At 35.4% G+C, this 23772-nt stretch overlaps 1 protein-coding gene and 1 pseudogene across 1 annotated transcript in view; both read left to right on the top strand.

Annotated features, from left to right (window-relative positions):
- Positions 1-22252, top strand: part of LOC100397645 (structural maintenance of chromosomes flexible hinge domain-containing protein 1-like) — a 54755-nt gene extending 32503 nt beyond the window's left edge. Inside the window, 12 exon segments of the mRNA XM_078346878.1 lie at positions 4313-4400; positions 6064-6180; positions 7578-7680; positions 7683-7729; positions 13392-13518; positions 13678-13797; positions 15222-15307; positions 15926-15982; positions 15984-16049; positions 19366-19556; positions 21733-21842; positions 22100-22252. Coding sequence (XP_078203004.1) covers positions 4313-4400; positions 6064-6180; positions 7578-7680; positions 7683-7729; positions 13392-13518; positions 13678-13797; positions 15222-15307; positions 15926-15982; positions 15984-16049; positions 19366-19556; positions 21733-21842; positions 22100-22182 — 1195 coding nt within the window. The 3' untranslated portion in view covers positions 22183-22252.
- Positions 18519-18608, top strand: LOC118147084 (small nucleolar RNA U13; annotated as a pseudogene).
- Positions 22253-23772: the final 1520 nt, after the last annotated feature.

Consider the following 23772-nt stretch of genomic DNA (forward strand, 5'->3'; position numbering starts at 1 on the left):
CTGTCTTTTGCTCAATTTTGATATATTTATCAAACTATCAATTTTTTTTTTTAAGTTTTTGAGACAGAGTCTCACTTTGTCACCCAGGCTGGAGTGCAGTGGTGTGATCTTGGCTCACTGCAACTTCCACCTCCCGGGTACAAGCGATTCTCCTGCCTCGGCCTCCCAAGTAACTGGGACCACAGTTGTGCACCACCATGGCTGGCTATTGAACTATCAATTTTATCTAAATTTTCAAATTTGTTTTTCATACTATGTTATTCTTATTTTCTTTGAGATCTAATGATCTCTCATTCTTGACTTTATTTGTACTCTCTTTGTGGCTTGATTAATCTTAGTAAGAGATTTCAATTTTGTAGATCTTTTAAAGAACAGAGTTTTGGCTTTTAAAATACATTTTTCATATGCTGTAATTAATTTCCTTTACTTCCTTTGCATTTAATTTGTTCTTTTATTAAAACTGCTTGAGACAGTTTCTTATTTATTGTGGTCATATACATATACATACACAGTATGTATATATGTAAATGTAGAGCTGTATATTTCTAAGCATAGCTTTAATAGCATTCACTAGTTTTGTATGTTTTATTTTTATTAACATTTGGATCAAAAATTGTTTTTTCTTTTTACTTTTTTTCAACCAGGGTCTTACTCTTTCATCCAGGCTGGAGGGCCCTGTGTAACTCACTACAGCCTTGAACTCCTGGATTCAAGCAATCCTCCTGCCTTAGCCTCCTTAGTTGCTAGGACCTCAGGTGTGCACCATCACACCCAGCTAATTTTTTTTTTAATTTAGTAGATATGGGGGCCTCACTGTGTTGCCCAGACTGCTCTCAAACTCTTGGTCTCAAGTAGTTTTTCCACTGCAGCTTCCCAAAGTGCTGATACAGGCATGAGCCACTGAGTCCAGCCTTGGATTAAAATATTTTCCAGTTTTGATTGCGATTTCATCCTTTGACCCATGGCTTATTCAGATGTTTACTAAACTGTGAAATTTTCTAGTTATCTTTTTCAATTTCTAGCTTAATTCTACCATGGGCAGAAAGTCTACACTAGATAATTTCGGTCCTTTGAAATTAGTTGGTATTTGTTTTTGTGCTGGGTATGTAATAGTCAATTTTTGTATATGTTCCAAATATATTAGATAATAATGTGATTTTTGTATTTGAGGTACAGTGTTCTAACTTTTATTTATTTTTTTTGTCTTTCACCCAACAGGGCAGTAAATCTCCAGTTTGTCTATTTTTTAGGTTGATTTTGTAGTGTTTGCCTTACATATTTTGAGGCTTTGTTATTAGGTACATAGACTTAGATTTTTATTATAATTTTCTTGCAAATTAAACCTGTTATTATTATGAAGTATTCTTTTTCTCTCGTAATGTTTTTTGCCTTAAAGTTTACTTTGATAGCAGTATACCAACTTTCCCTGTGACTGACATGCAAAAGCCACTTTAGGAATCATGAGGGTTAGTGTGTGCAAGGATTAGTGTGTGCGTGCATGTGTGCATGCGTGCGTGCAGGTATGTGTGTATACTTTTAAGTGTATCTTTTGTAAATGGCATTATCTTTTTTTTTCTGATGATCTTTGTTTTCTAATTGAAAGTTTAGGTCTTGCATATACCAATTCACTTGGTTTGGGATCTCTTTTGTTTTCTGTATGATCCATTGGTTTTTTTCCTCTTTCCTGTTTTATTTATTTATTTATTGTTTCTAGTTGTCATTTTCTATTCCTTTGTAACTTGGTAGTCATACATTCTTTCACTGTTCTTTAATCAGTTTCCTTAGAGATTTGTAACATGTATACTTGACATACCAATATCTAATAAATTTGTATTTTTTTGCTTTGAGCAGTGCGTGGATCTTGGACCATTTACTTTCATTCCTTTCTCCTAATTGACATGCCTTTTTTGTTGTGCATGTTAAACCTATCAAGGCATCATGTTTATTGCTTACAGTCAGTGTTCATCTAGATTTATTCGTTTATACTTTCTGTTAATCTTGAACTGAAGGCTTTCATCTGGTATTGTTTTCCATCTTGGGACGCTTCTTCAGTATGTCTACTGGTGATGAATTATCTTAGTTTTACCTGAAAATATCTTCATTCCACCTTCATACTTGAAGGATATTTTTACTGCGTATGGTATTAAAGGTCAGCAATTTCTTACCACCATCCTTCACTATCCCATCATTCTGTTGTCAGTCTCATTATTGTTTTTTAGAAAATATATTTTCCCTTCTTTGGTTGTTTTGTGGTTGGTTCCTCCCCTGCCTAACCCAGCAGTTCCTGCCAAGCAGTTTTACTATGCCTAGCAGTTTTACTGTGATATGTCTATGTGGATTTCTTTTTTATATCCTGCTGAGTTTTCATGGGCTTTGATTTCATTGTCTTAAGTTTAAAATTTTTGTAAATTTTTTCCCATTCTTTTTCTCTTCTTTCTTCTAGGTGATTACTTTGAACTGTCTTCAGTTAACTGATTCTCTATTCAGTGACATCTGATTTTCTGTTAAATCGCTTCTTGAGTTGCCAATTTCCATTTGGCATTTTCAGTTAATCAATGTATTAAAGTCTGCCTAGAGTTCCTTTAGTTCTGTTGTGATTTTCTCCTGGTTTCTGTAGTTTTCATTCTATTTCCATCCTTCATGTATCTGGTGATTCTATTATGGCTGTACTAGACATTTTATTTATGAATATTTATAGAAATAATTGATATATAGGATAAGAGTATGTTACACTTGTTTCTGTCAGTTGTCTGGGCCGCTACCCATCTATTACCACTTCAGTCCAGTTTCAGAGATTTGAGATGATTCAAAGCCAAGTCCCATTTCTTTGGCAAGCTGGTCTGCTTTAGGTTTACCTGTGCTGCTAGAATTTACTCTCAGGAGTAAAGCATCTTTAAGTGTGAAATCTCCATTCTTATATTCTGCTGAGTTATTTTTTACTTTAGCTTGTTAACTCTTGAACATTTTCAAGCAATCTTTTTGTTGTTGTACAGCTGTTTTCATCATGAAGGGTTGGCCTGCCATTTGGAAACAGAAGTTCGTTTTAATTCTCTTTCTCTGTCTTTTTTTTTTTTTTTTTTTTTTTTTTTTTTTTTTGAGACAGAGTCTCACTTTGTCACGCAAGCTGGAGTGCAGTGGCATGATCTCGGCTCATTGCAACCTCTGCCTTCTGGTTTCAAGTGATTTTCCTGCCTTGGCCTCCCAAATAGCTGGGACTAGAGGCACTAGACATTTTATTTATGAATATTTATAGAAATAATTGATATATAGGATAAGAGTATGTTACATTTGTTTCTGTCAGTTGTCTGGGCTGCTACCCATCTATTACCACTTCAGTCCAGTTTCAGAGATTTGAGATGATTCAAAGCCAAGTCCCATTTCTTTGGCAAGCTGGTCTGCTTTAGGTTTGCACCACCACGCCTGGCTCATTTTTGTATTATTAGTAGAGACAGGGCTTCACCATGTTGGCCAGGCTAATTTCAAACTCCTGACCTCAAGTGATCTGCCTGCTTTGGCCTCCCAAATTGCTGGGATTACAAGCACAAGGCATTGCGCCCAGCCTTGTTTTAATTCTCAATATAACTTTCTTAAGAACTACCATCTGAAAGAAAACGTACAGAGAAAGCTTAAATAATTTTCTTCACGGTTGCGTAAATGTTACAGTGCTGGGATTTCAATTCAAATATGTATTTGAAGTCTGTGCTTTTTAATACATTGAGCCAGTGTTTTGAGAATGTGAATGACATGCAAAAGCTACTCTAGGGATCATGAGCTACATTACACATACTGTAGAATATCATTCATATTTTCATTGTGGTAAAGCGTGACCTAAATAGGTTAATAAGTGTAGGCACTGAGTTCCTTATTGATTATTGAATCACAGTAAATACTTAGTATATGTAGTTAAATATTTCAAATAATACCTGAATGGAAGTAAAGTTACATAGATGAGCAGGATGTTCTATAATTTTGAAATACAAAACTGTCAGAAATTTATAAACTAGAAATGAAGCGAAATTTACATATAATGCAGGATTTTCGGTGTATTTACTGCCTTCCCAACTTCATAGTCCTGTTCTTTCCATTTTTATCATATCCAGTGCCTTTGTTCTGGATGTTTTGTGAAAGAATGAGCAGGTAAGAGGAACCTGGCAGTAAGCAAGAACTTTGTTGAATGAATGAAGATCAAAATAGTATTAGTAGTTCTTTCTAGTCATTTATTTTTGTGGAAAGAACAGAAATGTTGACACTTTAAATTCTTTCCTCTTTTATACAAACATTGTCAGTAATCTTAACTTTCTTTTCAATTTAGGGATAAAGTAATTCCTAATAAAGTGGGGGCATATTGTATCCAGTTTGGTTTTATGATGGATAAGACAAATATTCTCAACAGTGAACAGGTTTGCTTGCTTTATTTATATATCAGTTAGCTTTATATTTTCTTTTCTCCCCCTTGGTTCTGCATTAAATGAAATAGCTTGACATTTTCTCCTGTAGTTTATGAACAAAATGTTTTGTTTAAAAGTGAAGTAATTATTGGATGTGAAATATAAATAATTCAATTTTCAGGAAAATTAGTATAGAATATGTTTAAATTTGTTCAATAATTGGCCTATTACAGGAGTAACACTTCCATTTGTCTTTATTATATCAGAGACTTAGTCAGCATTTCAGTGTGTGGTGTGGTAAAGTTGCTCATACCAACCATGCATGAAAAAATATTAGTAATATTTCACACAGCCATAACAAAGAGCCAAATTATGTCCTTTGTAGCGACATGGATGTGGCTAGAGACCATTATTTTAAGTAAATTAACTAAGACACCAAAAACCCAATACTGCCTGTTCTCCCTTACAAGTGGGAGCTAAACATTGCGTACACATGGACACAGAGATGGGAACAGTGAACACTGGGGATTGGAAAAGGGGGGATAGAGGGAGGTGGGCAAGAGTTGAAAAACTACCTGTTAGATACTGTGTTCACTCCTTGGATCACGGGATCATTAGAAGCCCAAACCTCAGCGTCCTGCAGTATACTCATGTCAAAACTGCACATATGCTTTCTGAATCTAAGGTAAAATTTTTAAAATAATAAAAATTGGAAATTAAAACTAAACAGTATTTCAGTTATTAGAATTCTAGATAGTGATGTTCAAGGTAGTTTAAGTATACATCATCTACATTTAATACTGTTAGTATAGGCTAGGCGTGGTGGCTCATTCCTGTAATCTCAGCACTTTGGGAGGCTGTGGTGGGTGGATCACTTGAGATCAGGAGCTTAAGACCAGCCTGGCCAATATGGTGAAACCCCATCTCAACTAAAAATACAAAAATCAGCTGGGTGTGGTGGTTGCATGCCTGTAATCCCAGCTACTTGGGAGGCTGAGGCAGGAGAATCGCTTGAACCTGGGAGGCGGAGGTTGCAGTGAGCCGAGATCACACCATTGCACTCCAGCCTGGGTGTCACAACGAGACTCCATCCCCAAAAAAACAATACTGATGGTATGCTAATTTTTTAAATTACCTATGTTTTTTAATACCTCTAAGTTTGTTCTTAGATGGCCATAAACATCAAAAATTAACCTGACCTGACTTTTATACTGAATCTTAAAAGCAAATTGGTTACTTTTAAAAGATTCATGGAAATTTTAGAAGGTAACATTTAATTTTTTTTTTCCTTGAGAAAGAGTCTTACTCTGTCGCCAAGCTGGAGTGCAGTGATGCAATCTCAGCTCACCGCAACCCCCACCACTCGGGTTTGAATGATTCCCCTGCCTCAGCCTCCTGAGTAGCTGGGACTACAGGCACCTACCACAACACTTGGCTGATTTTTTGTATTTTAGTAGAGATGGGGTTTCAGCATGTTGGCCAGGATGGTCTCAATCTCCTGACCTTGTGATCCGCCCACCTTGGCCTCCCAAAGTGCTGGGATTACAGGAGTAAGCCATGCGCCCGGCTGAACTTCTAATTTTATTAAGTATGTGCCGTCATCATGCCTTCCCTTCTTCTTAAATGCTAACGCATCGACATGTTGTTAATCAGAATGTCTCTCTTGTTTTGTAAGATTATAGTTGATGTCCTGCCTAATCAACATGTGAAGTTAGTGCCTAAAATTAAACCACCTACACCAGCTGTTTCTAATATTCGCTCAGTTGCCAGTAGGACCTCGGTCAGAGATACGGTAATGTTTATTTTCTTCCAAAGCTTCAAATGGTAACAAGAAAAATTATCTTTGATTTTAGGGTACAAAATGATTTTTATGGATTCTATCAATTGCTGTGTTTAAGGTTATAGGAAAAATTTGTGCAGATGAATTACGTATTCATAAATATCTTTGTACTTTAATCCAAATAGAGAATACTTAGCATTATACATGAAGTGAATCCAGACATACTAAGCAGAACTGACTCAACATGCAGAAATCTCAATCTGCCCACCTTTTTTTTTTTTTTTTGAGACAGGGTCTTGCTCTGTCACTTAAGCTAGAGTGCTGTGGCACAATCATAGCTCACTGCAGCCTCAAGCAGTCCTCCCACCTCAGCCTCCTGAGGAGCTGAGACCACAGGCACGTAGCACCACACATGGCTAGTTCTAACTTTTTTCTGTGGGATTTTGCTGGATTTTGCTATGTTGCCCAGGCTGGTCTTGAAATCTTAGCCTCACGTTATCCTCCTTCCTCAGCCTTCCAAAGTGCTGGGATTACAGCTGTGAACCACACACCCAGCTGCTACTTTGCCTAATACATATCTTTACTCACCTGTTTCGTGTATATATCATGAATGAGTGTGAACTGTGTTGACTCTTCAATGTCCAGTTCACTGAGGGGACAGAAGGAGATAAGTTTTTTTTTTTTAAGAGATGTGCTCTGATGACTGCTCATAGTTAAGAAAGAAAATCAGAGCTCCTCTAAGGCTGCTTGATTTCATGAAGCGTAAGCAGCAACACGGCTGCCAAAAATATTAACAAAAACATGTAGAACACAGTAGTGGGACTACACCTTTATGGAAAATGTGTTTGGTGGGATACATATTTACTTTCAGTTTATTTTCCTGCTTTAGATGATTGGTTATTCTTCCTCAAACATCTCTTTTTCCAAAACATCTTGTTGGGGTAAACAGATAGAATTACTCCAAGGGTCTTTGAATCTCATATAAGCTCCAAACATTGTGTGAGACACATAGAGGCCTATTGGTTTTCAAATGTATACAAATGCTGCTGGAGTTAATAAAATAATTAAAGTCACTACAAGTTTTTAGTAACTTTTTATTAAGCACTTTTTCGCATCAGTAGGTGCTAAAAGTACATGAAAAGGTGACATTTTAAAATGGGAGTCCTTGTAATTCAGTAAGGTGGGAACTGTTGTATTAGCTGGAAGTCTGTTGCTCTTTTATGGTTTCCAGAACTATTTCTTTCCTGTGGAACACTCAAACTTAAAACTGGATTCTGTGCTTAGATTAAGAAAGATCCAGATAATTTAATGTTGGGGGCTCTATGTCTTCTTTCTGATTTGTATATGCTCTTCTCTGGGTTTAATCATTTGACCAGTTTCTCTAATTGTTTTCCATTTTTTATTTTAAGGATGACTACAATAACCATACTGGAATTGATTTGGTCGGCACTATAGGAGCCACCATTAAAGGTTCTAATGAGGAAGATACTGATACCCCACTCTTTATTGGGAAGTCAGAACACTTGAATTCCCCTTTGTGAATGGTTCAGCTGAAATCACAGTAAATTTTTTATATCTTTTGGTAGATAGGATTTCTGTATTTAATGTTTTTAAGCACTTTTAAGATAGCTTTTCTTTTGTATAGTTATGAAGATGTTCTAATCACAGCACTAAATTGGAAAGTTAGCTGAAATGTTTTCTGATTTTGCTATTACATATTGAACCCAGGATTTTTGTAAGTAAGACTCCTCTTTTTCCTATGGGATGACAAACAGCTTTCTCCGATTCTAGTCATTTTTAACTTTAGTGACAATATGTGATGTTTCATGTTTCATTGAAAAGCTGCCATTATGCGGAGAAACAAAATAAAACATAGCTCAGGTAAATTTTAATTACACACTTTGTTACTCATTTTTTTCAAAAATGAAAATAGTTTTATTTGTATTTTTAAAATATCCAGTGCAAGAACCTCCATAAATAATCAAGATATTGTCACCTGTCAGAGATAATAGATGATTAACAATTTGTTATTACCTTCCAGAGTTTTGAAATATATGCTAATGTTGCCTGCATACCATTATATGTATGCGTTTAGAGGGTGTAAAATTTCATTAATAGAATTATGACTTTACAAAAATCTTTTCTTGTTGAACGTCTCTAATATCTTCTAGGTAAAAGTAAGCCTACATCATTGTCCATTAATTACCAGAATTTATTTGGTCAATCCTTAGTGAAAATTTAGTTCTTTTCTAAAGTTTGTTTTTATCAACAGTGCTTCCATTAGCTTTTTTCTAAGTACAGTCAACCCCCCATATCCATGGGTTTCACATCTGTGTATTCAAAAATACTGGGAAAAAATTTTATCTGCACTGAAGACGTACAGATTTTTTTCTTGTCAGTATTATATAAACAATACAACAACTATTTACATAGTGTTTACATTGTATTAGGTATTATTATTAAGTAATTAGAGATGATTCAAAGTATATGGAGTATGTGCATAGGCTGTATGCAAATACTACACCATTTTATATCAGGCACATGAGTATGCATGGATTTGGGTATCTGTGGGAGTCCTGGAATCAGTACCCCACAGATACCAAGGGATAACTATATATCCTTTTGCATATGTTATTATGTTAAGAAATTACTAGAGACAGAATGTGTTGGAGATAAGATATGCATATTTTAACCCTTTTGGTAGTTCCTGCCAATTGCTCTTAGTTTATATTCCCACCAGAAGTATATGTCCATTTTACTCATATTAGAAACACTGTATATACGAACAGTTTTTAAAATTCTGACCAGGCTGGCTCAGTGGCTCACACCTGTAATCCTAGTACTTTGGGAGGCTGAGGTAGCTGGATCACAAGCTCAAGATATTGAGACCATCCTGGCCATATGGTGAAACCCCATCTCTACTAAAAATAGAAAAATTAGATGGGCATGGTGGTGCATGCCTGTAGACCCAGCTACTTGGGAGGCTGAGACAGGAGAATCGTGTGAACCCAGTAAGTGGAGGTTGCAGTGAGCCAAGATAGCATCACTACACTCCAGCCTGACAACAGAGCGAGACTCTGGCTAAAAAAAATAAATATTGTAACCAAATATCCAATTTAAAATTATTTTTGTTACTACTATGGTTGAAATTTTTTTGGTTTTAATCTTTCTAAGATTGTCCACTGACCATTTCTTTTAGATTTTTCATTTTCTTAATAATTAAAAATATTAGCACTCTTTGGTAAATAAGTACTTTTTTCTGAGGTGTTTTTGTTTTGTTTTGTTTTTAGAACTTTCCTTTGTTTATATTGGAGGGGCAGATCATATTCACAATGATATCTCTGATATCCTTATTCCTTTATTTTGTTATATTTCTGGGTTTTATTCCCTTTTTCAAATCCATTAGATTTCTTGGTATCTTTATCATTAGTTCTAAAAGTACTAATAGATGTGAAATGTTAGTTTTTCTTGTATTTTTGTTGTTCATTTCTGTATCTAACTCATTGCTAATATCACATTATTTCAGTAAAATTAGGCTTATACAGTAGGAGCCTGCCAGCTGTACCTGGCCTAAAGACTTGTCCTTTGGTCTGGCAATGGCTGACCAATACAGCATTTTCGTTTTAATTAGTTTTCAACATTTAAAGTTCTGGAGTTGCACATAAAAATCTGCATTTCTAATTTATTTGGTGAAATCTAAAGATGTGGCAACACTGGGTGAGGATTCTCCTATGCCAGCTGTATGTGCAGCCTCAGTTACTGCTTCTCTCAGTGCATCTGGTTTCCAGTCAGCGGCTTCCATGCCACTTCTTTTCATTTATTGACATTGAGGACATATGTTATTTGCCACTTAAATTCACACTTGTTCTTTTATTTTTATTACAGTAGAGAATAAAGTAAAATTTTCTTGTGTCCTAACAAAAATTAGGTAATGAAAGCCACAATGAAAAACAAAGGGAAATGGGAGACATACTTAACATGCAGAGTGGATTTCTGTTGGAAGAGGACATCTAGTCCACTTTACCTGTTTTCCTATTTACCTGTGTCCAGTTTTCTTGGTCCCCTTGTAGACATTTGAAATTGCTAAGCCTGCTGTATATATTCCTGAGATTCAGACAGATTTAGCTATCCCCCAACAGCTGTGTATAAAAATCTCTTCATATCATGCATGTAAATGTCCTCTTACCACTAGAGGTCCCTAATATCTCACTGAGTAAGTAGAAAACTCAAGGCCTTCTTGGCTCCTGCCTCAGATATTGATTTAGTATGTCTGAAGCAGGGATGTAGAATCTGATTTTTAATAAGCAGATGATTCTTATCATTAGGGAAGTTTAGAAAACACTGGTCCAGAGCACAACCAGTATTTGTAAGTGTTCCATATTATTGCTTTGTTTAAAGTTATAATCTAAATTTGTAGTTGCTCAAGTTTGTTAATTGTGCTATTTAAATTCAGTGTATTTGCCTACATGATCCAGATTTCTGATGGCAGTGTCTGAGTTTCATTCTGATATCGTTTGTTTGTTTCTCATATGCCAAATTTCCACTTATGGTTGGATACAGTTTTGGACTCTTCAGTTCTCTTCATTTCTGTTATTCTGTTTCTCCTTTTTTCTTGGTAGGTATGCATTAGGGACTAAAAACTATAAAACTGAGATAGGCAAGACCTCTTTAAACAAGACATAAAGGAAAATATTATATTTAAGTATATTAAAAGTTACACTTTCTGCTGGGCGCAGTAGCTCATGGCTAAAATCCTTAACATTTTGGGAGGCCAAGGTGGAAGGATTGCTGGAGCCCAGGAATTCAAGACTAGCTTGGGCAACATGGCAAAACCCCATATCTACAAAAAAAAAAAATTACCCAAGCATGGTGGCATGCATCTGTAGCCTGAGCTACTCGGGAGGCTGAGGTGGGAAGATAGCTTAAGCCTGGGAGGTTGAGACTAGAATGAGCCATGATTATGCCACTGCAAACAGTGACAATGTGTTGATAATTGTTGACAATGGATGATCAGATTTATTATGTGCTTCTTTAATAGAACAAAAAGTTTTTATGGTAGTAAATTGAGAACTATCGATTTTGCTATATGCAGTCATGTCATCACTTAATGATGGGCATAGGTTCTGAGAAATGTATCATTAGGTGATTTCATTGTTGTTCAAACATTGTAGAGTATTCTTACACAAACCTAGGTGGTATAGCCTACTGTATACCTGGGCTATATGGCATAACCTATTTCTTTCTTTTTGTTTTGTTTGTTTAAGACAGGTCTCTATCGCCCAGGTAGAGTGCAGTGGTACACTCTTGGCTCACTGCAACCTCCACCTCCTGGGTTCAAACAATCCTTGCACGTCAGCCTCCTGAGTAGCTGGGACTACAGGCATGTGCCACCGCACCTGACTAATTTTTTTGTATTTTTGGTAGAGATGGGGTTTCACCATGTTTGCCAGGTTAATCTCGAACTCCTGACCTCAGGTGATACACCCACCTCAGCCTCCCAAAATGCCCATTACACCCAGTAGCATAACTTATTTTTCCTAGGCTAAAAACCTGTACAGTATATGACTGTACTGAACACTGTAGGTGATTTTAACATAATAATATTTGTATCTAAACATAGAAAAGGTACAGTAAGACTACAGATCTTTTTGGACCACCATTGTACATGTGGTCCTTTGTTAACTGAAATTTCCTTATGTGGTGCATGACTATATGTGTAGATACATATAATTAGAGGACTGATATTTGAACAGATTTCTAAAACCTCCTAAGGAACTACTTGAAAATCAGTTTTTTAAAAAGACAAACCAGTAGAAAAATAAATGGACAAAGAGAATATGAGCAGGCAATTAATGGAAAAGAAAGTATAAATAACCTGTAAACATAAGAAGCATGATTTTGGTACCACTCAGGAAAATATTGGTTAAAATAATAATGACTGGTTGCTCTTTAATTCCCCTTTTTAGAAAAAAATACATGATTGATATTAAATGTTGGCCAGCATCAGGGGAATTGGGCACTCCCATATGCTGCTGGTGAGAGGATAAATTGATACAGCTTCTTTTAAGGGAAATTTGATACAACCTATTAAAATAAACATATTTCTCATTATTAATTCTAGAAAACACATTTGCAGAGAAGCATTTGGAGATATATTTTTGCTATATTATAGATAACTGTTTAAAGATTTTAAATATACTCAATATTCACCACCCAGTGAATGGTTAGTATAGTGTACTATGTATAAATTTGTTAAATTGGCATCTATACATTCACATGAATTGATCGACAAATCAAATCAAGTGCTGAAAATCTATGTTACTTATTTTTTTAAATGCAAAATGGTTTTTAAATACATGTTTGCATTTATGTAAGTCTATTGAAAACCACATTCAGAAACTGATTGGCAGTTGGTTTAGTGGTGGGCCTGTACTCTATATTCTCTGGGGGAAAAATCTGTGAGCTGTAATCTATAATATTTCATGGATTTCCCTACAGTGTCACACTGATTTAGATTTTTAAAAAATATTACTTCTCTGTAAATTGTATTGTTACAGTCTAAACAAAAACAGCGACTATCTGTTGTTTCCTTTAGAACTGTGTAAAAAAAATCATTTTAGATAAAAATACATTTGTGTCATTTACTAGTTGTATGTTATGGTCCTAAAATATAGCAAAAGTTTTTTTTTTTGCATTAATGAGAAAAATACAATTTAAAAAATCTTTAGAGCTTTTAAAAACCTCTTGTTCAGTCACCTGGGACTGATGAGTCTATTTCCATGGTAACAGCTGTAACTTAAACTCTGCATTGGGCTTTGTGATTGTTTTTATAACTTTCACACTATCAGCTGTTTTATGCTGCTTTCAATTTAGAGGTTAGAATCAAGAAGAATTTTACAGGTCAAAACTGTAAGCAGCCTTTGATATTTTTAATGTGAAGGAAATAACTTTTTCTTAAAATTTTTTATTATATATAATTTTTATGTAAGCAGTTTATTGATACAGTTATTTGGCTTTCAAACCAATACCAAGAGGTAAAAAGTTTTATGTCATGGGTAGTGGGGGTGGTGATGATAGTTTAATGGAATCTTAAGGATCAGCCTATGCCTTTTGCCTTTAAAATTACTTACTTGAAAACAGAACCTAATGAGTTATATAAAACATTAGATGTTGAAAAATATATTTTTAAATCTTGTTTTCCCCTATTGTTTGTTTCTATGTAGAGTCTGGTGCTGGCAGAAAGTAGTCCTGGAAGAGATAGTACTGAATATTTTATCATATTTGAGCCCCAGCTGCCACTTTTATCAAGAACCTTAGAACCATACATCCTACCATTCATGTTTTACAATGGTAAGTTTCTAGGAAATAAATGATTAAACTCCATTCTTAGTGATACTTTAGGTAACCTTGTTTTGCTTTGCATTAACATAGTGTTTATTAGCTATCTAATCACATTAAGACATATTTTAGAAAAGTCCACTTTTAAATTATCTGAATTTTTTTTCTTAGATGTTAAAAAGCAGCAACAAATGGCAGCACTTACAAAAGAAAAGGACCAATTATCTCAGTCTATTATTATGTATAAAAGTTTATTTGAAGCAGGCCAACAGCTTCTTAATGAAATGAAATGTAAGTCATTTTGTATTCAAGACAAAAATTATGCTTTGGGGAATGATGAGGTAGAAGGTGCGATTGTGATACACAAACGTGCTTCCACTTTCCTAATCCACAAGTAAAATGCAGAATGTTGCAGAAAGGTAGCAATGATAATGATGGTTGACATTGTTGTTGATAATTCTTAAGATGAAGTATTTCTTATTTTAAATAAATATGTATCGTACTTACTTGTAGAAAATTGACATGTTCTGTTAGGAATCTGGACCTGTGGAAAATTTAAGGCTTTCAACATAATAATATTGCTTATATTTATCTCCAGCTTCTGGCAAAAGATACTGGATAATATTATCACCAGGGGAGTGATGTGTAACATAAATTTTTTATTTGGCTCCTGAGCTATATGTATTTTACTTCAAACAACCACAGTTTGTCATGCTGTGAAGGTATCTGGGGCGTCATACACTCATGTTGAAATATGTAAATTATTCTGGAGTCAATTCACAGAACATTTGCTGCAATTTTTTTTCTTTTTTGGAGGCACAGTCTCACTCTGTTGCCCAACCTGGAGTGCAGTGGCTCGATCTCACTCACTGCAATCTCTGCCTCCTGAGAGCAAGTGATTCTCGTGCCTCAGCCTCCCACGTAACTAGGATTACAGGTGTGTGCCACCACACTGGCTAATTTTTGTATTTTTAGTAAAGACAGGGTTTCACCATGTTGGGCAGGCTGGTCTTGAACTCCTGCTCTCAAGTGATCTGCCCACCTTGGCTTCCCAAAGTGCTAGATTTACAGGTGTGAGCAACCATACCCAGCCTACATTTGTGCAATTCTTTATAATATTGTATATAATTGAAAGACAAGACACTTTCTGAATTGTGCTCTATCATCTCTTCCCTTGTCATTTCTCAGATTTTTTTTACTAAGGGTTTTGGCTTTGTATTAGTTATTTTGATCAGTTAGCCAACAAATATTTACTGCGTGCCTCAAAGTACTCACTTTTGTCTATGCCTATACAAGATCAAGGATATTTAGAATATAATAGGAGCTAAATCTAGAAATAAGATAATATATCATCTGTGTAGCACTAAAAATTGTTTTTGTAAAGTTTACTTTGAGAACAACCTTGAGCAATTATGTGTAAATTATGAATACACATGTGGATTAAGATTAAATCACTTATCCAAGATTACTAGGAACTTGCAGTATATCATATTTCCCTTTAGTTGGATTAATTCTGTTTTCTTATTTTTATATATCAGAATTGAGCCTTAAGATGTATAGTTTAATTTTGAATTTCTAAAATAGTCACCTATCAATTTTCATTTTAGCATCAGACATCAAAAGGGAAAAACAAAAGGAATTTTAAAATATTTTTCAAAAACTATGGTTTTGGCAGCTTTCAGAAATTGATGCAAATTTTTTGTTTTTAATTTTAGGTCAAGTTGAAGAAGCAAGATTAAAAGAGGCCCAATTGCGAAATGAACTAAAAATACATAATATTGACATTCCTACAACACAACAGGTATAGTTTCCAAGTATACATGATTTTTTATTAAAGCCTATTCTACAGTTTTCTTAGTTTTTCAGGTTTTATTAGGAATTCCATGAGTACTGTTTTAGGGTACAAAGATGTGTACATTATAGTTTAGTCACTTACTAGACATAAAAAATGACTAACAAAATGATAGAGTGCTCTATTAAAAGAAACTGCAATTTGTATTTTTAATGTAATGACGCCAATAAATGCAGTTAATACATCAGTTCAAGTACTGCATTGAAAAGGCTGCATAGTCAATACATGGGTTTGTAAATAAGAGAAAAATAACAAAAAGCAATTTAGATTTTTAAAATTTATATATTTTTATATGTGTAACTAGGTTTCAAAGTTCTATTATAGGTAGTGTATTTCTTGGCCAAGATTTTGTTAAACTCAGTGAAGTGGAAACTTTATATTACTATAACCATGGTTTTTAAATTTTTGTTCTCTGTGTGTGTGTGTGTGTGTGTGTGTGTGTGTGTGTGTTTTCTGATTGTTTTTTAAATAATGTCTGCTTACCAACTCTATATTCTTGAGTTATCTAAATTGTTAATTTTTCTCCACTGTCACTATGGGCTGCCTTTTTTTTTAAATAAATTATAGGTGCCACACATTGAAACACTTCTGAAAAGAAAGCTATCGGAACAGGAAGAACTAAAGAAAAAAACCGAGAAGATCATGTACTCTTCCAAACTATACTAAAGGCAGTGGAGATGTGTTGGGAAAGGTTTGTGTTTGTTAAGCATATTGAGAGACAGTACATTTTATTGTCTTGTTCGTTTAAAATGGGTCTTCTAAAAGTGACAACGTGTCAGGTTCTTTGTAATTTACTTCTTTCCGATAAAGTACATGCTCTCATTTTTGCAGTAGGGATTTGGCAGAGTTTAAACCAAAATCTGTAATATTACTATTGAGGGCTGTGGCAGAAGTTGTTAACATGTATTATTAGTTCAAGGCTTATTATTTACTTAGAGATGATTTCGTGTAATGCAGTTCTTTTTTAGAGGGAGAGACGGTCTCACTGCCACCCAGGCTGGAGTGCAGTGGTTAAGACCATGGCTCACTGCTCCCTCCATCTCTGAGCTCAAGCGATCCTCTTGCCTCCATCCCCCAAGTAGCTGTGACTGCAGGATGTGCCACCGTGCCCAGCTGAAACCGAGGGCAAGTAATTTGCTCAGAGTTGCACAGCTAGCGGATGGCAGAACCAGGGCCAAAACCCCAGGTAGTCTGACTCTGGAGTCTATGGTTATTGCCTATACATGTATATTCTACTTTTATAACCACAGTCTAAACCATTATTTTGTAGTATTTCTCATTTATGCATAAGGAAATTAAAATCCAGGGAGCTCAAATAACTTATTAAAATATAGTTAAAGGCATAGCTTAGATATGACTCAAGGTCTCTCTGACTCTAAAGTCTATGGTAGTATTGCCCCCCTGAAATAAGGGGTAACGTGTAGCAATGTTTATGATGAAAACTGTGTTACATTATTACCCAAACCTCAAATCTGCAGATTAAAAAAATTAATTGAATTTTAATTTAGGTTAAATTAAATATAAATTTATGCATTAGGAAACGAGTTGCCAATATACAATGTTTTAAAATGTTATTCATTGGAACCAATTTTTAGAAATCAATTCTTTGATCCTAAGCATGTAAATACCTGGTTTCCACATTTTAATGTCCATCCAATATGAAATTCTGGCGCAATATGTAAGATTTTTACCAGCATATATATTTTAGCAAGAGAGTTGTATTTTAAAGTCTTTTTAAATATTTCCCATTGCATGTCTTAAAAATCTTGGGGAAATCTTTTAAATCTCATTTTTGATAGTTTCTCTTTTGTTTCCTCAGAAGTTCAAACCCTACGCTAACCAGTAGGAGAACTTTATAATCCCTCCATGTCATCCTTAGTCTTTTCCCTTGCTTCCTTAAAAAATACTCTTTCTGGCATTTATTCTAAAACTAGAATAGTGTTGAGTGCGGTGGCTCAAACCTGTAATCCCCACATTTTGGGAGGCTGAAGCGAGCGCATTACCTGAGGTCAGGAGTTTGGGTGAGACCAGCCTGGCCAACCTGGTGAAACCCCATCTCTAATAAAAAATACAAAAACTAGCCAGATGTGGTGATGTCCACCTGTAATCCCAGCTGCTCAGAAGGCTGAGGCAGAATTGTTTGAACTCAGGAGGCAGAGGTTGCAGTGAGCAGAGATCGCACCACTGCACTCAAGCCCAGGCGACAAAGTGAGACTCTGTCTAAAAAAAAAAAAAAAAAAAAAACCAAGAATAAATAATCGTAGGAACAAGGGGAGATTCCACCCCATCCCCACATCTCAAAACATATTTATTTTTAACATTGTGAATACCTCAAGTAACTTAGATATTTTATGCTTTTCTTCCTCAATTCCAAATATCTTGAAATCCCATCTCTAAATGAGGATGATTTAATAGTTTTAAGATTTTTTTGTTCAGTTAAACATATAGGTATTATTAACATGCTCTTCTAAATAGGTTTTATGCCAGTATTGTTGTATTTTTTACAAAACACATCCAAATGTCACAGTAAGCCATTTCTTGTGCTTACATTTCATCTGCCTCTATTAATTCTTTCTCCATTGGCTAGAACATTATTTTCATTTACATGTACTAGTTTTTTTGCATGATCGTTTTCTTAGCTTTCTTCCACTAAATTCTAGAGAATTAGAATGTAAGGGTAGATGTTAGGATGCATTTTGTTTTTAGGGTTTTTTTGAAACAGGATCTCACTCCTGTCATCTAGGATGGAGTGCAGTGGTGCAGTCTTGGCTCACTGCAGCCTCAACTTCCTGAACTCAGGTGATCCTCCCACCTCAGCCTCCTGAGAAGCTGGGAAAACCATTTCATGCCACCATGCCCCCTAGTTTTTTGTGTTTTTAGTAGAGATGGGGTTTCGTGGTGTTGCCCAAGCTGGTCTCAAACTCCTGGGCTCAAGCAGTCCACCTGCCTCAACTCCCAAAGTGCTAGGATGATAGTTGTGAGCCACCACATCCAGCCTGATGTTTCTAAAAGTGACACACAGTGTTCTTATTGCTAGGGCAGGTTTGTGCTACCAGATCAAGTAAGATTAAAGGGTAGACCCCACCATACTAGCACGATTAATTAGGCTTTGATTCTGGCCACAATAGTCCAACCTTGGTGGACTTGACTTTGAACAAGAATCCTTGTTGATGATTGGGTGGTCACGCATGTATGTGACATATGCCACCCTTAAACCTTTTTATGATGTTGGCACATTACCTGTCTGACCTGAGGGAAAGAAAAAGAATACTTGTGACTGAAGCAAAGATTTATAATTATTTATTTATTCTAAGCCTCAAAGAATTGTTCCTAGAAACAGAAACAGTTCTTTTTCTTTTTTTTTTTGACAGGGTCTTGCTCTGTCACCCAGACTGTACTTAGTGCATTGCACAATCTCAGCTCCCTGTAGCCTCCTGGGCTCAAGCTATCCTCCTGCCTCAGCCTCTTGAGTAGCAGAAGAAACAATTCTTATTTGTGATGTTTAGATTTGTTTTCTGAAAGGAATGCTATAATAGTGGAGCGAAGTGTTTACTTAGAAGGGAAGGGTATATTAACTGTATTTATATTTAATCGAACTGCATTATTTTATGTGTGTATTATTTAAATGTACTTTATGATGATTTTACCAATAAGGTTCCATTTTTATAGAGTATTAAAATGTGGAAAAGTATGTATTACTATCTAATATTATTCCTAATTATTTCATCCCTGAGAGTTCTGAGAAAAGAAAACATTCCTAATATTTTTATTTGCTCTTTTTTTGCAACTTTACTGGAGTTTAGTCTTTAGAAAAAAAAAGTTTTTAATTTAATAGCAAACTAGAAGGTTTAATATATTCAAGTTAAGTTTTTAACAACTTGACTATTTTTAATTCATGTGTTTCAGAAAAGTTTTTGTTATCTAGGCTTGGGCTTTTAAAGTAATATCAAATTTTTATGTATGTATTTTATATTTTTTTTACTTGATGTTATTAAAATGGGTTATAGATTGCACATCTAGCACAAATTGAAGATGATAGAGCTGCAATGGTTATTTCTTGGCATCTGGAAAGTGACATGGACTGTGTAGTCACCCTAACCACTGATGCTGCACGTCGTATCTATGATGAAACCCAAGGTCATCAGCAGGTGTTGCCCCTTGATTCTATTTATAAGAAGACTCTTCCAGATTGGAAAAGGTTAGAAAACAGTGAAAGTAATGATTTTTTCTGAAATATGTGTGCTGTTTTTTTTATCAAAGCCTTGATTTAAAAATGATTTATCTAAAAGATATCTAAGAGAATTGACTTTAATTATTTACATTATTTTTGTCTTCATCACAAATAGGCATTTTTCATTATTTATGCTGGCTATGTTTTATTTGCCAATTAAATGTCATTATGTGTAACGTATACACACAAAGACATGCACAAAAAACCCACAGCAAATCTTTGGCCTTTACAGTAAGAAAGATGGAAGAATATTATTATTGTTAAATGAATATGCAACACCTTTATTTGAAATAAGGCTAGAGTTGCTTATCTTTTATTCTATTTATGTTCTATGAAAATAAGCCATCATTTAGATAGAGAGGATTTGTTGGAATGGCTATTCAGCAGATATTGGAACTGCCAATAGTAGAGTTGAAATTTAAGAGACTGTTTAATTCGATATTACATCTTTATTTTAATATAAATTTAGTTTCTTTAATTGTTTTCTCAATTACTTTTCAAAATATGTTTTTAGAGGATTAACTATGGAAACCAATTACACATTTTTAATCTAAATTCCTTTTTTTTTAATTTTTAAATTTTTCTTTTATTTTTTGAGATGCAATCTTGCTCTGTCAGCCAAGCTGGGTGTGGTCACAACTCACTACAGCCTTAACCTCCCTGGACTCAAGTGATCCTCCCACCTCAGCTTCCCGAGTAGCTGGGACTACAGGTGCATGCCACCACACCCAGCTATTTTTTTTTAAGAGGTGAGGTCTTGCTATATCAGCCTTGTCTCAAACATTTGGGACCAAGCAGTCCTCCCACCTCAGCCTCCCATACTGCTGGGATTACAGGCATGAGCACTGACCCAGCCCCTTTTTTGTATTTTATGTGTACTCTTGATTAGGGCTACTTTTAAAAATTCACCTAAAGACAGGAAGAAAATACTAACAAAATAATAAATAAAAATGTGTAACAGAGTATTGGTGAGTAATTTCCTTAGATTACTAAACAAAGCTTTTTAGGGCCTGTAACTGCATAGGAATGGGGACTTGAAGGAGAACGAGATCTCATTAAGAGTCTATAGTTTCAGTAAACATGTTATTTCCTCTTATAAATCTAAAACTAGATTGAGGAAACAGCTGGGTGTTGAACTCAAATCTATCAGATTCTAGTTACCACCCTGCAACTAGTCAGTGCTTAAAGGAACAGCCTGGGAAATCCTGACAGGTCATACATAATTATTGTGTTAATAAGGGTATACTTTTTTTTTAAGAGAAGGGGTTTCACTCTTGCCTATGCTGGAGTGCAGTGGCTACTCACTGGCACAGTCATAGCTCACTCTAGCCTGAAACTCATGGGCTCAAGTGATCCTTCTGCCTCAGCCTCCCAAATAACTAGGACTAGAGACACATACCCCCAAACCCTAATACTTTTTGTGAGAAGAATTTTTTCTCCAAGAGGGTTTCTTTATCTCTATAGTCCTTGGAGACTAAGTTAAAAATCCTTGATTTAGGGAAACTATGAATTTGACATTTAGAGCTAATGTTTGTTCTAGAAACTAGTTATCCTCTCTGTTTCTGGTATTCTCCCTCTTACTGGGATTGAGTTAACTAGAGCTCCTCCCTGCTTATGTTGAAGGGAAGGTCCCTGACACTCCAATCAACTATGGTCTCAGAAATTCCATTATTACCATCTGCTGGCTTCTATTGCTCTTCCTATTGTATGGGAAGGACAGGGAGCCAGGGGACATAGAGCTGCCTCCCTCATATGTGTCTCAGTCTTAGGCCTTGCCCCTTCCCCTACTCATTCTATGACCACTCTTCACATGAACGGTTATATCATTGGTGCTCTCATTTGGAGCCAGTTTTAGAGGCTACCTTTTTTTCTTTCCTCGTCAAATAAAACCATTACTATATCATTAATACAAACTAATAGAGGGTAGTAGTACAGATAACACCAAGTAATTTTTTATGTGGTAAATACTGTTTTCATCTCTAAGGGCATAATAGCTGATCATTTAGAAGTGTCACTTGTGGTGGATTGGGAATCGATTATATGATCAAAATGATGTGCAGTATATTTATGTTTTCCATATTGTCTTTTTTAAAATTAAAAAGTCATGTGTTTTAATACTTGTTTTAAATTTCTTTTTATTTAGATCTCTACCTCATTTCTGAAATGGAAAATTGTATTTTAAACCCATTGGAGATCCAGTCTTTGCTCGAGACTTGTTAACATTTCCAGATAATATAGAACATTGTGAAACAGGTAAAAGACATTATGGTGGCTTTACTTTTGTACAGATGTTAAATTTGTGATAAAAATCTATAAATTACTGATAATGAAAATTTATCTTCTTATTTTGCTTATAAGTCAGAGATTTATCAGTATTTTTCAGAGGACAGTCTAATAAAATTATAACAATAGTAGCATTCTTTCAAAGAAAGATTTGCAATATGCATTATATTTTAATATGACCAAGGAAAATACCATAATTTTCAAAATTCATTTGTTGACTTTTTTAGTATTTGGTATGCTGTTAGGAGACACCATTATTTTGGATAATCTGGATGCAGCCAATCATTATAGAAAAGAGGTATGTATTTGATTTCTTTTTAAATTTGTAGGCCTCAATTTTAATGTGTATCATGTCATTTGATGATACATATACCAATGTCTAAGTAGCCTTTTCATAACCAATTTAATATTGGATTAGGGCCCACTGCAATGACCTCATAATAACTTGATTACCTCAGTAAAGACCCTATCTCTAAATAATGTCACATTCTGAGGGACTAGGGGTTAGGACTTTAACATGGATTTGTCAGGGGGCTGGTCCAAAGGTAATGAGTTATCTCAATTGATTATTCACAGTCAATTACGGATCTAACTCTTTGTTTTATACATTCCTCTCCTTCTCACTAGTCTATTTTACTGGTCTTATAATAAAATAAAATAAAATGAAAGATTTTGAGGGAGCACAGTTTAGCCCACAGCACCTTTGGAGGGGAGTTTGGCAATACAAATATTTCAGTTATTTACTGCTGCTATATAACACTCTAAATAGTAAGGTTCAACAACAATGACATATTAGCCCTCTTAACTTTGTATGTTTCTCCAAGTGATGTTTGCTAGTTGAACTGGGATGATGGCAGGACTAAAATGCCTGCCTTATATAGCTGGCAATAGGTACCTGTTGTCATGTGGCAAATCAGCTGGTATTGGCCAGAGGTTCTGTCGGGGATGTCTGCTAGGGTTATTATTCTCACCCATAAGGGTGAGGTAGCGTAGGCTAATGCCATTTAGGGTTTTAAAACCTCTTTTGTCTAGCTAAGAGGATCCAGGAGGGCAGTAGTTTAAATCTTTCAGAAGTCTTAACAAAGGAACATCCTTAACTTGATTTTGACTCTAAGGCCACATTTTACAGACAGTACCCTGGATTCGATCTAAGCCAGTATGTGTAAATAGTGTATTCTAGAATTACAGGGACCATAGGGTTCATCTAGGATGATCTACAACCAGGGAGAATAGAGAGAAACCGTAAGCTGATAACAAATAATGGAGAGCCGGACATGTGATGCATGCCTGTAGTTCCAGCTACTTGGGAAGCTGAGGGAGGTTTTCTTGAACCCAAGAGTTCAAGGCTGTAGGCTGTCGTGTGCTCTGATCATGCCTCTGAGTAGCCATTGCACTCCAGCCTAGGCATATAATGAGACCTTGTCTCTAAAAAAATAAAAGTTTTTAAAAGGGAGGAAGGGTATTTGTCCCAAGTCACATGGCAGAGCTAGCCTAACTGGTCTGAGTAATTTTTCTTTGGGCCTAGTTAAGAAACAATAATAGGGGTGAGTACAGTGGCTCACACTTGTAATGCCAACAGTTTGAGGTCAGGAGTTTGAGACCAGCCTGGCCAACATGGTGAAACCTCATCTTACTAAAAATACAAAAATTAGCCAGGCATGGTGGGAGGCACCTGTAATCCCAGGCACTTGGGAGGCCGAGGCAGGAGAATCACCTGAGCTCAGGAGGTGGAGGTTACAGTGAGCAGAGATCATGCCACTGCACTCCAGCCTAGGCAACAGAGCGAGACTCCCATCTCGTGGTTGTGGGGGAATAAAGCAATAATAAATGCATCTTAGTTTAGAAAACCTAAATTACTGGGATTATTGAGCATTATATAGCTGATTGGAAAATGGTATTT

This window comes from Callithrix jacchus, chromosome 13 (assembly GCF_049354715.1).
Source record: "Callithrix jacchus isolate 240 chromosome 13, calJac240_pri, whole genome shotgun sequence".
NCBI lineage: Eukaryota > Metazoa > Chordata > Mammalia > Primates > Cebidae > Callithrix > Callithrix jacchus.